At 40.2% G+C, this 14,445-nt stretch overlaps 2 protein-coding genes across 3 annotated transcripts; both read left to right on the top strand.

Annotated features, from left to right (window-relative positions):
• The first annotated feature begins 1,706 nt into the window (after window positions 1–1,706).
• On the top strand, window positions 1,707–2,906 carry LOC139283251 (insulin-like growth factor-binding protein 6). Its single transcript, XM_070903234.1, has 4 exons — window positions 1,707–2,016; window positions 2,436–2,464; window positions 2,568–2,687; window positions 2,802–2,906. The coding sequence occupies exons 1-4, from the start codon at window positions 1,707–1,709 to the stop codon at window positions 2,904–2,906; spliced, it is 564 nt and encodes a 187-aa protein (XP_070759335.1).
• Window positions 2,907–4,596: 1,690 nt separating this feature from the next.
• Window positions 4,597–10,628, top strand: LOC139282734 (phosphatidylinositol 5-phosphate 4-kinase type-2 gamma-like). 2 transcript variants are annotated; one of them, XM_070902580.1, is made up of 10 exons: window positions 4,597–4,746; window positions 4,843–4,940; window positions 6,201–6,297; window positions 6,684–6,833; window positions 7,929–8,075; window positions 8,605–8,643; window positions 9,686–9,799; window positions 9,876–10,131; window positions 10,254–10,357; window positions 10,548–10,628. In XM_070902580.1, the coding sequence occupies exons 1-10, from the start codon at window positions 4,597–4,599 to the stop codon at window positions 10,626–10,628; spliced, it is 1,236 nt and encodes a 411-aa protein (XP_070758681.1). The 2 variants fall into 2 exon arrangements, with proteins under 2 accessions (XP_070758681.1, XP_070758682.1); XM_070902581.1 differs by lacking the exon at window positions 6,684–6,833.
• Window positions 10,629–14,445: the final 3,817 nt, after the last annotated feature.

Here is a 14,445-nt window from a genome sequence, read left to right as displayed (position 1 = left end):
ATCTTTTCTCAGAAGTTGTAATTTGTGTGAAGCTTAAAGAAAAGACAGACGGGGATCGAAAATCTTCTGTCACAGTGTAATTTTATGTTGTGATGTTGATATAAATCATTATATAGGCTGGTACTTTAAGTTAAATTAGGAAACTGTAAAAACAGAAACAAACAGATAGGACTGTTTTTATCAAAAAAATCAAGAGGCCTAACACATCCAAATATATTAAGGGATAGATTGTTTCACTGTTTATGGTCATACTGCCTGACCCCAACTGATACCTTTCTACTTTTACTTGATGTGTTTTCAGATCCGGTAGTCATACATACTCATACTCTTTCTGACCCTGTGTATTGGGCCACCTTTGTAACAGCATTGCATTTGTGTCTGAGTTGAATCGTTCACAAGCTGGATATCAGTACATCAAGTTAGAGGACAGGCTGTCAGATTTTAAGATCGTGTCTTCTAATTCAATCTGTTTGTGACTCACAGACAGTGGAATTTACCGGGTGGGACTTTTTGCTCGTGGCTATTAATGTCTTAGTCATACAAACCTTGAGTGGCACTCCTTCAGCCTCTCAGCGTCGGCCTTTTCCTCTGAATCTAAAGCCCTGCAGTTACAGACTCTGTAAACACGCTGTGTTTGTTTAGTGGTTGCTATTTAAAGAAGTCATAACAAAGTCAAAAACAAGGACGAAAAGGGTGGAAGTAACTAAATACTTTAGAGTATTATTTAGAGTATTTTATAAGGCCAGTTAGTTTACTAATAAATGTTTTAATTAAAGTGTTTTAATGAATGTATGCTGCATTTCAAATCATGCTCAGAGTACTATGTGTTGGCTCATAATAATGAGCTAAAACTTCACAGCACTGTAGAAAAACGACGGATTATAGAGCCATTTATGGTATAAAAAACATTTTAATGTTGTACTTGGTTGAGGTGGAGCTACGTTTAACTGTTTGCATTATATTTAATAATCTCTGTATAGGTTAAAGGATATGATAGGATAAATAGAGTAAAAAGTACAATATTTGCTTGTGAAATAAAGTGGAGAACCACTACTGCTGATGGCTTTACTTTTTCATTTTGTTTTGTACATTTCAGCCACAACTAATCTAAATCTTATCAGTTCTCTATAGACAGATGGCAAGATTCAAATTGTTGTTTACTTTTTAATGATGAACAGCAGTAATTTAAAAACTTGAGTGGTGAATTTTCTTGTCTGCTGAGCCATGATTGGTTGGTCACATGAAAGCGTCACCTCTGTAAATAAATTACCCTCTTGGTGGGGAAAAGGCAGAGCAATGGAGTAGCACACACGGCAATCACTTGTGATTTATGTCGGTGTAGAAAACATTACTATCCTGCGAGATGACAGGCAACAAATGGTATGAGTATGCGTGAGAGTGTGTGTGTGTGTGTGTGTGTGTGTCAGACAAGGGAAAACGGGGTGTGCTCAGCTGTGTGGAAATGAGAAGGAAAACTAACATTCTCCATCACGTACCCTCCCATACCTTTCCCCCACTGGCCTGGGCTCTTTAAAAGCTGCTGCCAGTGGTGTCTGTCAGCCTCACTATCACTTTGTCTTGGCTTGAGGGAATTACTATCCACCTTGCGACACACAGATAAACTGCAGTCGGTGGATCTAATCTAAGATCCTCATAGAGATTGGCTGGACTGTTACTATTTATTAGTGGACAACTTCCTGTGCGAGATGCTTCTGTATCTGAACGTCCTGGTGCTGTTCCTCCTGCAGCCGGCTCTGTCGAGTCCAGTGACCACACCGTCCAGAGGTTGTCCCACCTGTAGATCAAAGTCCACGCAGACTCAGCCGTCTGTGGATTTAAACGCCACCTCTCTGGCCGTTGGAGAACCATGTGGGGTCTACACTCTGAGCTGTGCCCACGGCCTACGTTGTGCTCCTCAAGAGGATGAGTCGAGGCCCCTCCGTGCCCTGCTGGAGGGCAGGGGAGTCTGCAGTAATGCCAGCAGCATCGACCCGACTGAAAACATCCACACTGTAGGTAAGGTTCACACCAAATGAGGCAGAGTTGTTCAGGCTTTGGGCGCACAGTAGGTGAGGTACACTTCAACACTCACCTTTTTGCTGATTCATTCGTCCATTTCATATGTAATCAACATATGAGCGTTCAGTCAATCTCCCTGTAGTGTGATCATGAGTTTGTAACAGTCAAGAGAAACAAGCTGTTACATAAAAACATCAGCATGAGGAGATGTGGTGAAATATTATTTATGTCTCAGTGGCCACAGCATAACCACTAATTTGTTTTTCAAGATGGACATCTATTAGTGCTTTTAGTATTATTAGTGCTATTAGTTAACTTAAGAGTGATGCAAATCTTAAAGTAGCTTTAAGAACTGAAGCTGACATCTCAATGAAATGAGCCAATCAATAAATGTTTTTGTCTGTATCTGATCCTAGACCCAGCACCTACTGAGAATCCAGATGAGGTAAAAACAAACCCTCTTTGTCTAATCACCTTAATAATCCAGAGAAACAGTACGTGAATAACATGTAATCACGCTGATCGTGTCTGTTTGTCTCTTCCTACAGGCTCCATGTCGCAAACTGCTAACTACACTTATCAAAGGTCTTGATGCCCATTTATTTAACTCACGTCATGATATCTATATGCCAAACTGTGACAAGCGTGGTTTCTTCAGAAAGAAGCAGGTGAGAATCACAGAAAATCTGAGAAATCATTTTAACAATTGGCTTTCCTACAGAAGTGTGGTTTGTATTTCCAGCTGCAAAAAAACGACCTGTTTGTTTGTGCCGTTTGTGCAGTGTTGGTCGTCTCGAGGTAAGCAGCGGGGCAAGTGCTGGTGTGTGGATCCCAACGGCATGCCGGTCTCCTCAAACGCCAAACAGAAGGGCGGCCTGAGCTGTTAAAATGCATGAAACCTGGACTGAAGCAGAGGAGGCTGAAGCTTCGTTACCGATGGGAGATAAAGATGAAGGAACACCACAAAGGAGCCCGACACAGTCTCACATTTCATTCTCCACCAGCCAGAAGCAGCTCTCCACCAATGAGAAGCTGCTTCCAAATCAGGTGTAACTTTGTCTCCTTGCGCCCTCTACTGAACATATTAGGACTGTATTAATTAGACGTCCTCTCACATCTACTTATATTAGATTTAGATTTATTGTGTATCAACATGTGAAAGCATCCAGCCACATTGTAGTAAGAGACTCTGTTGAGGCAATCCATAGTAACCTCAACTGTCTCTTGATCAATAACGGCACCTACAGTTTGGGCTGCACATTTTCAAGTTGTTCATCTTTAAGTTTCAACATTTTAACTGCATTAGTTTCAGGAACAATATGATTTGGATCAATGTATTGTATTTATACGTATATTTTCAGTATTGAAACCACTGTAGCTGTATTACTGTAATTGCTGTACATACTCTCGTAGATGTAATCCTATTTATGTTACTTTAAATATGATATTCTATTTATGTTAATATTGCTGGTAATTTGAATAAGTAATTTATCAGTTGGTTGCCCATAAGAGCAGACACCTGAGGCATTATTTTAAAAACCTGAATTTCTAATGCAGAATTCGATGGGGGCATTATTATTATTGTTATTATGATTTTTTGTTTTTGGCATTCGTCAAGAAAATGTGCCTCTTGAACAATAAGAGGAGGTGTGCTTCACTGATATATTGCAAACGTGTCCATGAGAGACTTTATGAATGCTTTGTGGGTTTTGTGCATTTAAAGAACATTTTGTTACCTTTTTTAAAAAATAAAAATGACTTGGCTCAACACTTGAATCCATCTAGTCCTTAAAACCATCATCAGGGATGAAGAGAATTAGAAGAAGAAGAAGAAGAAGAAGAAGAAGAAGAAGAACTTTCAGTACTTATCTAACAAGTTATATGAACACATATTTTCCCAAGTGCTGCTTCTTCGTTTATAGTTGGTGCTTCTTGTAGCTACAGTGGATTAAACACCAAACAAAACCACTATGATAATTCAGTGTCTGCTTAACTATAGTATAAAGCATAAAGCACCATGACGTTTGTAATAACTTCTGCAACACTGAGACCATGATTACACTGAGGCACAGAAAAATAGAAACAACTGCATGCTGCCATGGTGTCCATTAAAGCTGTGTAATAAATACAACCTTACTTAAAATGTTCAGTTTTTGTTGAGACTACTTGTATATAAGTTATAAGATACCCCCACCCTATAGGGCCCTCATTATCTATATGTATGTATCTATATTTTCTATATATTTCAAGACTGTTGTTGTATTTGGCTTCTAGGGAAATAGTTATTATAATTCTAATGATTATTGTTATCATTATAAGAAAAACACAGTGCCACATCACATGCATGAGATATTTCTGCCTGTTGTTTCATCATACTGACTGTAACGCTGATCCTGCACCTGTTTTGATGTCATTGTTGTTGCACTGCATGGACGTAAAGTCTCAGGAGCAGGAGGTGTCAGCTGGCTCACAGCGCCGGTAGGTCGCTGCTACAGACTCGGGCTTCAGGCCACTTTACATAAACAGGACGCCACAGGTGCCAGCTGAAAACTCCCCGCTCACAGACGGATACATACGATGTCTTCTCCCGGCGCCACCTCCAGCCCTCTGAACGCTCTGGCGCCCCAAAGGAAGACGAAGAAGAAGCACTTCGTGCAGCAGAAAGTGGAGGTCTTCCGAGCCAGCGACCCCGTGCTGAGCGTGCTGATGTGGGGAGTCAATCACTCGGTGGGTATGTGCGCTGCTTAACCAGTCTGCGGCGTGTTTCTATCACTCTGCGTGTCAAATATGCTCATTGACTGTTTGCCCATTGATCATGCGCAGATTAATGACCTGAGCCAGGTGACTGTACCTGTCATGCTGCTCCCAGACGACTTCAAAGCCAGCACCAAGATCAAAGTCAACCACCACCTCTTCAACAAGTACTGTGCTCCACTCAGCTCTGTCTGCCTGATTGTAGGAACCTTCATCCTGCTTCCTGTCATTTGCACTGTTTTTATTATGATTTATTTGCCTGCATGTGCTTATCAGAAACCGCAGACCCCTTTAGAGAACAACAATGCTTTTTCTACACTAACAATAGCTCTAGCACTACCATAGCTACTACAGCTATTACCTCTAATAATAACAGCAGTTGAAACGAGCCAAAAAAGATGAAAGAAATAATGATTTAGCTGGTCTGGTCTGGCTGTATGTCAAAGAATGATGCTGTATATTAGAATTGGAAATGCAGCATCATTCCCAGCCAGTGGGTTGTTTCTGTGGTTGTGTAACACCAGAACATGAATAAGTTTCAGACAAACAAGACAGAAAAGCGCTAAAGTCATGCATTCATCAGAAAATCTTGTGAGGCCGTGAGCATCAGTGTTTGACAGAGCCCGTTTCAAAAATAATAATTAAGGGTGAAAGCTGTGACATACACTCCGTATGCCTTCGAGGTTCATGTTCCATACAGGATGGAGTCGAGAAAACTTGAGTGGCTTTCAATAATCCTTTAATCCAGTCAGGAATCCAGGTCGTGTAAAGACTCATAAACAGAGGTGGGAAGAACAATAAAATATGTTTTCTCACGTTAAAGTGCCGCTGCCTCTGTGGAGGTTTTTGCTCAAGTGTTTTTCATGTTGTCTCGATGTGGAAACCAGTCAAGTGCGACAGCAGGATGCTAAAAGATAATTCAGTCACATAGTTTAAACATAACCAATAATGCAATTGTAAATTTGGACAGATCTGACATCACCTTGTGCCATTGAACACACATGGAGTTCATGTTTTAGTGGCATTATAGAATACACACATATATAGTGTTAATTAATACACACATGACTTGTAATTGGTTACTATCTGCATAGACTTAGAGTGTGTTAGTACAGAAACAGCGGCACAAAACAGCTGGCATTTAGTCATGTTATCCTTTGGATCACATGATTTGAACATGTTGCTTTTGTGCACGGAAATATTGTATTTGTGCATTTAAGAAGATAGAGGGAGATACAGAAAGTGAAAACAGAAACCTTTCACATTAAGCTTAATTACCTGAAGTAGTGGACACTTTTTAGTATTTATTTAACGAAGCATTGGTAGCTCCTGTTGCTGATTACAAGCTGTGTGGAGAATGTTGCAGCGCACTAAATCAAGCTGCATTGTTCTTATTTAACGTATTAAAACGTACTTTATCTTTTCAGGGAGAATCTTCCAGGACAGTTCAAATTCAAAGAGTACTGTCCACAGGTGTTCAGAAACCTGCGAGAGCGCTTTGGAATCGAGGACCAAGATTACCAGGTATGATTATAAACTCTCCCGTGAATCAAAAGTGGACAAAAACGTTATTTTTTACAAGCCGAGAGAGGTAACAAGGTGGTTTGAAAAACAGAGATACGGACTTTCACAGACACAGAACGTCCAGGGTTGTTGTCTTTTATATAAAACCAGACACCTATCTGTATGTATTGATCTGCTCCCTTCTAGATTTGCATTTCTTTGTGTGACATTTGCATGCACCAGGTGCCAGACGGAGTCATCGTCTGCTCTGCACAGGACACATTTGCTTAGCACACAATTACTGTATATGAAGCTCACTGCATGTGCACTTTAAAGTGTGTGCTGGTAAAAGTGTAATGGATGTAAAAGGTGTTGTTCAGAGATGCCATCCTCTCTCTTGCCAACAGGTGTCTCTGGCCCGCAGTCCTCCTCTCAAAGACGAGGACGGGCAGTGCGTGGGGCTGCTGCTGACATCATACGACCGTACTTTGGTAGTAAAAGAAATCTCCAGTGAGGAGGTGGAGGAGATGCACAACATCCTCTCCGAGTATCACCAGGTGGGACTAACACAGGGCGGACAGCTTACGCCTGGCAGGAGGTTTAAATGTCCTTCCACAGAGAGCAAGACATTATCTTAACACCACATTGTAGTGATTCTGGTTTGTGATTAACCCCAGTCAGTGAAATCTGAGCATACATTCCATTAGTCACATATTTTCCTCTCGTTTTGTCCTGGGTCTTTTGTGCACCGGGAGAAAATGCACCCTTTTATTGATAACCCTGGTTGCCATGGCGAAGGTTTTACAACATCAAAGCTAAACAAGATTTGAGATTTTCTTCTACAAGTCATGATACATGACCAGAGCTCTTGTTTTTCCATTTAAATTTGAGCAGATTTAAGGGCAAGATGCACTCTTTGAAGACATTTAACAGAGAATGATACTTGACTTTATATGTTGGCAAAACAAACACAATATTGGGGTTTTGCTTATGTACTGATGGTGCGGTGAAGTATATTTACATTTGTTTTGTCCTAATAGGCCTTTTTCACAGCAGACATTTCTACTTGTCATATTACATTAACAATGGCTCAGTTCTATTCAAGTGTCCCAGTAAGCCGTGACAGTGTGTCAGTGAGGCAGCACGCACAATACCAGGACCCTGAAACTGAAGCCGCTAAATGGAATTCAGCCATTATTAATTGTATTATTTACTGTGCTTTAACTACTGTGACATGTCACGATGTCTTCTGTGAAAAAGGCCCATGAAGACAAACCCTATCCCTAAAGAACCATTATTTAAGGTCTTTTCCAGAGCTTTAAATCAGTGGATTGCGTTTGCTCAGAGTAAGCAAATTCCTTACGCTGATGAAGACCGTGAAATGTGGTTGAAAGCTCCAAAGCAATATTGAAGGTGCCCTGTGGAGTTTTCTTGTAAAGTTGTTTTGTTATTTTGTATCCTTGAGCTCTGTTTTTTTTTTTACTATGACAAGCAGTCCACTTCCTTCTGATGTTTCAATAATTATTTTAGACAGCAGGAACTGAGCAGGACTGAGTCAATGACAGCAACTTGTTCATTCATGCCGCCGGGTTACTGCGTCTCCATTATTTTCCAGTCATTCATTGTCTATGGTCACTGTTGTTGTCTTCTAGCATATTGTCACCTGCCACGGCAACACGCTGCTCCCTCAGTTCCTGGCCATGTACCGAGTCACTGTGGAGAACGAGGACACCTACCTGTTAGTTATGAGGAACATGTTCAGCCACAGACTGCATGTACACAGGAAGTATGACCTCAAGGTAAATCCTGCAGGTGTAGCTAGATAAGGATTCAGTCTGGTGGGTCATGTGTAGTGTTTTTAGTTCTGCCTCCACTCATTTTTCCACCTGCATTTATGGTTCAGAGTTGATTAATGTCATTGGAAGTGTGTGGAACTTTATGTCATAAACTTTCATTATATTACATTTTGTTCACCAACTGATTTTCTTGAGTCTTGTTGGGGAGGAAGAGGGGGTGTGCTAGAACATTTAAAGTATTTACCTGAAAGACACTATAATCACATCTCATAATTCTACACGTGTGGCCTTTAATGCTCATGAATTCAAGCAATGCCTGACCCAAAACCTCCTCAGTAGCAAGCAGACTGTTGGATCCGTGGCCATTCATGAATCATGCATAAAGACACTGACTCTCAGGGGTTTGTGATTGATAAAAATCAGCCAGTGTAACAGTTCTAGCTCTGTTACGTAATGTGTGAACATGGTTTTTGTATTATTTTGGCTCAACAGTTACATATTAGTGACTGTGGGGGGTCTTTTTGTTCCTCAGGGGTCCCTGGTGTCTCGTGAAGCAAGTTTTAAAGAGAAGGTGAGATCAAATTAAGGTTTTATGACGAGTGCTACTTAAACTCTACTTTCTGCTTCCCTGCAGCACTGCTACCTTGTAAAAGGAAACATGTTTCTGTAACCTAAAAGATAAGTTCAGTATTTCTTATACCACTTTTTTCTGCTCTACACTTTTTAAAGGTGATGTAGTACTGCACTGCCATAGAAATGCTGAATCCTACATTTCCCATAATGTATATCCTCCTCAGGAATTAGAAAGCTCCCCTAGATGCACAGAAGACATTATACAACTGTTTTCACCATCTGATTGATATTTCTCCTGAAGAGTAAAACTGACTTTCACTTGTACAATTGGTGGAATGCCCCTTTAACATCCCCCTGAACAAGTTCAATGCTTCTGATTCATATTCTTGAATCTTACAAAAAACTATAAACTTGCCCTTCTAAGTGGCTGCTAAGTGACAGAGCTCTTAGACAACTGCGAATAAATTAATAAAAGTTCAATTAAGTCTAAAACTCTTTGTTGTTTTCTTAATGAGGACATCTGGCTGCAGCTGTGCCGCCAGCCTGTCTGAAGGTGTGTGCGTATATTCACGCTGTTTCTCCCGCTGTGACCTGCTGCATCTCTAACAACAAACCAGAAAAACAGACTGAGGGCAGAGTGTGACAATCGCATCTCTTACATTGTATTTAATTGTTGCTTGTGCATTGTGACAAATGAGATTTCATTTTCAGAAATGTTTCTCGCAGGAAAAATCACTTAGCAATAGACTTTCAATAACATCAGAGCCCCTCTGTTTGGCCCGGAGCGACTCTGACCTCGATAAAAAGACAGAAATAGCTGGTTGAAAGGACGGAGTTTAAATATCTGCAGAGCTGTGGAAACCTTTGATCTTTGTGACTGTGTTGATTTGGAAAACAACATTTTGGGGTAATATTATTTGACTTTCATGTCACTAATAATAGGACTGTGTTTTAATGAGAAAAATGCAAATTAATTTTGAGATTATTATTATTATTTAAATGTAATTTTACAGTAGTTGACCTTCACTCTATGTTTCCAGGTGAAGGAGCTGCCCACTTACAAAGACGTAGACTTCAGGAACAACATGCAGAAAGTTTATGTGAGCGATGAGGAGAAGGAGAAGATCATGGACAAGCTCAGCAGAGACATCGAGGTGAGAAGACAGCGTTGAAGAAGAAGCATGCAGCCTTTGTTTTCTCTGACATAATCTATGTGTCCTCTTGCTGCAGTTTCTGGTGCGTATGAGGATCATGGACTACAGCCTGCTGCTGGGCATTCATGATGTCGAGCGGGCTGAGAGGGAGGAGGAGGAGGAGGAGATGGAGTCGTCTGACGAAGAGGAAGAGGAAGATGAAAACAACCTGGCTCCTGCTCCGGGTTCCACTTCACCTGAGGGTATCAGTGGCTACATGAACTCCTTCAAACCCATGGGTCCCGGGGAGTTTGACCCGTATGTGGATGTGTACGCAATTCAGAGCGCTGTAGGTGAGTCCTGACGGCTGAGATATCTACGCTGTGAAACACCTAAACCTTGTGTGAGACAAGAGATAACATCATACGTGCAGATCAATAACACTCACCAAACGCTGTAAATCGCTCCCATGTAGGTGCGCCCCACAGGGAGGTGTATTTTATGGGTCTGATTGACGTGCTGACGCAGTACGACACCAAGAAGAAAGCTGCTCACGCTGCCAAGGCTGTCAAACACGGGGTGAGAGAGCGGTGTTCTTGAAAGGGGTCGGTTAAGCGTATGCAGCCTTTACATCTCTATCCTGCAAAGTGTAAAAGAGGGTTGCTTTCATTTTGTCAGCTCTGATCAACTGTGTGTGTGTGTGTGTGTGTGTGTGTGTGTGTGTGTGTGTGTGTGTGTGTGTGTGTGTGTGTGTGTGCGCGCTTCACAGGCAGGAGCAGAAATCTCAACAGTTCATCCAGAGCAGTACGCTAAACGTTTCCGGGAGTTCATCACTAAGATCTTTGCCTAGTTCAAGGATTCAGTCCAGGCTGCATTCATCATTTAATACAAGAGGAGTCTCACTATGCAATACTTCAAATCAACATCAAGAACCACTGAACATGTACGTTTAATTTCTAAATGATCTGTTGTTTTTGAGCATTTAACCTCCATATCAAGATGGACTGTGCAATTCTTTTGAATGAAGAACGAAGAGGAAGGAGGAAAAGTCTTCTTGTTGTTAATGGGTTTTCTTTTGTGGTCACTTTAAGGTCTGGCAACGCTGCTTTCACTTTGTGTGGTAGTCTGATTTGCAGGATTGCCAAATAGAGGTGATGTAAGTAAACACCTCTGACATAAAATGTATTCCTCCTAGTGGCCAGTGAGGGGTGGGGATGATGAGAAAAACATGTTTTCTCAACACACTCATTGTTGTCGTGTCCAGTTTTCCCTCAATGGAAGCCTCACTGAAAGATGATTATGTTTTGCTCTTAAACATTACTTTGTGACTCCCTCTTTGTCCTGCCAGTGACACCACTTAGCTCAAATCTACAGGGTCTCAATTAGGAACAATACAATGTTCATCTCCTTCTCGGCACCAGCGTGTTATCTTATATGAAATGTTGCTAAATGCAGATTTACCATAAATAGCACAAACATAACGAGTACCAGCTGTTAAATACTGCCTAAATACTGATATCTCCTGTCTTTTAGAATGAAAAATTGCATATTTAAAAGAATCGAGCATGTAATTATGACATAAATATGTGAATCCATTGGAAATATTGTGTATCACTGAATGTATTATCAATTATGATTTCATGATTACGTGCTATTAAAACCTGTTTTCACAAAGAGTAAACAAATATTCCAGACTGGCAATTTAATTTAAGCTTGTTCTGGAAACTGTTTCACCGTTTTGTTTTCCCTAACACTAAAGTGAGTAAAATAAGCTGCTGCACATTTAAGTACAAATAGTTTTGTTTGTGTTTTGAAACTGAAAAGTGTTATTTGCACATCTCCAGCAGTGCTGCTCGATGTTCAGCATTTACTGTGCTACACAGCCGTGCAATGCTGCGTTAGCTTCAGGGTATGCCGCACACAAACTTGCATCATCTCAAAGGCACTATAGCACACAAAATATTAAACCGTGAGTTGATCAAAGAGCTTTTATGTTGAATGTTGTAGCTTGGATCCAGCCCTATATTGTATAACACTTGTTTTGCTTTTGAATAAGATTAACTATTTAACAACATAATGTAAACTGTGAGCAAAGTATCAAGGGAATCATTGAGTTCAGATCGGCGTAACTCTTAATAAGGGAATGCAAGTGAAAGCAAAATGTGATCCATGGCATCCCAGATCCAACAGTACATGTGTTCCTCCAGAATGTATTCTCGATGGTAAAGCATTAATGTCCTTATTTAGTCCCTCTCCTCTGTCCCAGTCCTCCTGGCACACATTTCTGAATCTCCTTCTGATATCATCATGAGGATTTCACTTTTAATAGCTGAGTGGACAAACAGGCCGTGGAGGGACAGGAAGATTAGGAGAAACAAAGCTCGTGAGAGTGACTTTAGTCCAAGATGCCTTTTATTAGTTTGTATTGTATGAGACTAGATAAATATGGCAGGGATTGGAGATAAACTGACACAGCAGCTGTGCAGACTATTACAAACTATTTCAACTATTATGCTGAATTAACCTCTGAGTAACACATTTGTTGATTTGCCTTTTGTTTATTTTGAGTTTTGTATTTAAAATACATCTTCAAGAGCACACGACTGGTCAAGACTGTACAAGCCTGATGTTGATTGGTAAATACATGAGGGCACATGAGCAAGATGCAAAGGCTTTGCACACATAAATCCTGACCCGTCAACAGTGAAGAGTAAAAGAGATAATATGGTCGACTAACCTAACCTTAAAACGTGATAAATGCTGTTTAATAGTAATGTAAATCTTGAAGAAACATGATGCCATTAACATTTTACTAAATGAGTATAAAATATCAAATAGGTTATAATCAGGTATTTCACTCTACTGCATGAATACTTCTGAGTACTACTAAGTAATACTACTAACTCTGAAACAATTTCTCCATGTATGCAGACATAAATAAAACAAAACAATACCTATTCCTAAAACATACATCTTTTGTGCCTCTAATCACTAGGACATGAAGGACAGAGCCATCACACTTAATAGCAAATGACACTGATTACCTCCTCAATCCACACTTCACATTACTGCCATCTGGTCGTAGAGACAGGACTTTAACATGGAGAAGAGTTCACTTTGGCTGTTTTGTCCCTTCTGCCAGAGCAGGCCTGCCTACACAAAGTGCATCGTTGACACTGTTGTATAGATCTAAACATCTCTGTGTGAGCTGGGATAACATAACAGACAGAGGCATAAATGTACTGTATATGTGTAGATGTGACCAAGTGTATATTTCATGGATTTGTGTTTATCTGTGTGCTGCTGTGTGGAAGATGTACTGGCTGAGAAAACAAATCTCTCTCTGGGACAATACAGATCTACTATCATCTAAAACTGTGGATTGGATAGCACTAGATGTTTCCTAGCAACCGATTTAGACATTCCTTAAGTCTTTACTACACTATGTTTTATTGATGCCACCCAAAGGAAATCACTAGTTTGAAACTAGCTAGTAGTTACTAAGACCTTAGGAAGGCCTTTACGCTAAAACTTAGTGAAGGATTTACGAATATTTTGTGCGGTGCAACCAGTTTTCATTTATGTGATGCAAAGTAACACTTGCGTTTTAACTAGGCTAGGTTAGGTTTGAACTTACAGACAGCTCCTGGTCTTTTTCTCTATTTTCTGTGTATTTATTTTTTCCTTTTGGTACTTTGAGTGCTATAAACCAAATCTCACTGAGAACAAACACAGAGAGCCCTCTAGGTAAAAACAAATAGAAGCTACATTGTGTTTATATATATATATATATATATATTTCAATGTAGTTACTGAACACCAACATCTATAAATCTCAAATGTTCCCATATTGGCATCAATTCTTCAGTTGCCTTATAGTTATTGTGTTTGTTGATATATGTGAAAAATCACTTTACCACTGTGAATCCATGAAACTGAAACCATCTCAGCGATGGTATGATGGTATAAAAATGAGTCCCTCACTTCGACCTAGAAAGAAGTAGGTCAAAGCCAGTAGGGGCCTTTAACAAGAACTGGTTTGATCCAGAAGATCTCACATCTGAATGCTAGTTGAGTGACGGCCACTAGCTACTGGCTCCACCTGTCCAGAGAACAGCTCTCAGCTCGGTTTGAAACATGGACCGTCTGCACACCAGCATATGTGATGCAACTATACCGCACTGCATGATTCTGACGCAGCTGGAAACTGAACTAAATAATATAAATCACCTCAGCCCGCCTTTTGAAATAAGTTCCGCTGCCATGAGACACAGAAAAACACACACAACTCTGAACACAACACCACAGCTCGGGCAGTAGCCTTAGTGTATTGATAATGAATGCTCTATGAATCATCGCATGAGTAAAAAAATACAAATGGAGAGAGATGCTTACATCACAGACATGTACACTCAGCGGCGTCTTCAGAGTAACACAAAAAATACATACAGTACTGCAGGGGCTGTTTTTTATGCCTTTTTTAACATTTTAAACTGGGCATCATTCCTCTATTTGATGTGGATTTTTCAGCCACTTACAAATATAATCACAACCATTCGCCCAGTTTTATAGATCAGAACCTTTGCCAAGTTTTAATCTATTAAACCATACTTTTAATTTCTATTAGTCACAGCAGGAATAATATTAGTTCATTAAAAGATAAAAAC

Source organism: Enoplosus armatus, chromosome 3 (assembly GCF_043641665.1).
Source record: "Enoplosus armatus isolate fEnoArm2 chromosome 3, fEnoArm2.hap1, whole genome shotgun sequence".
NCBI lineage: Eukaryota > Metazoa > Chordata > Actinopteri > Centrarchiformes > Enoplosidae > Enoplosus > Enoplosus armatus.
Note: the sequence above shows the minus strand (reverse complement) of the source record. Positions and strands in the feature narration are given on the sequence as shown.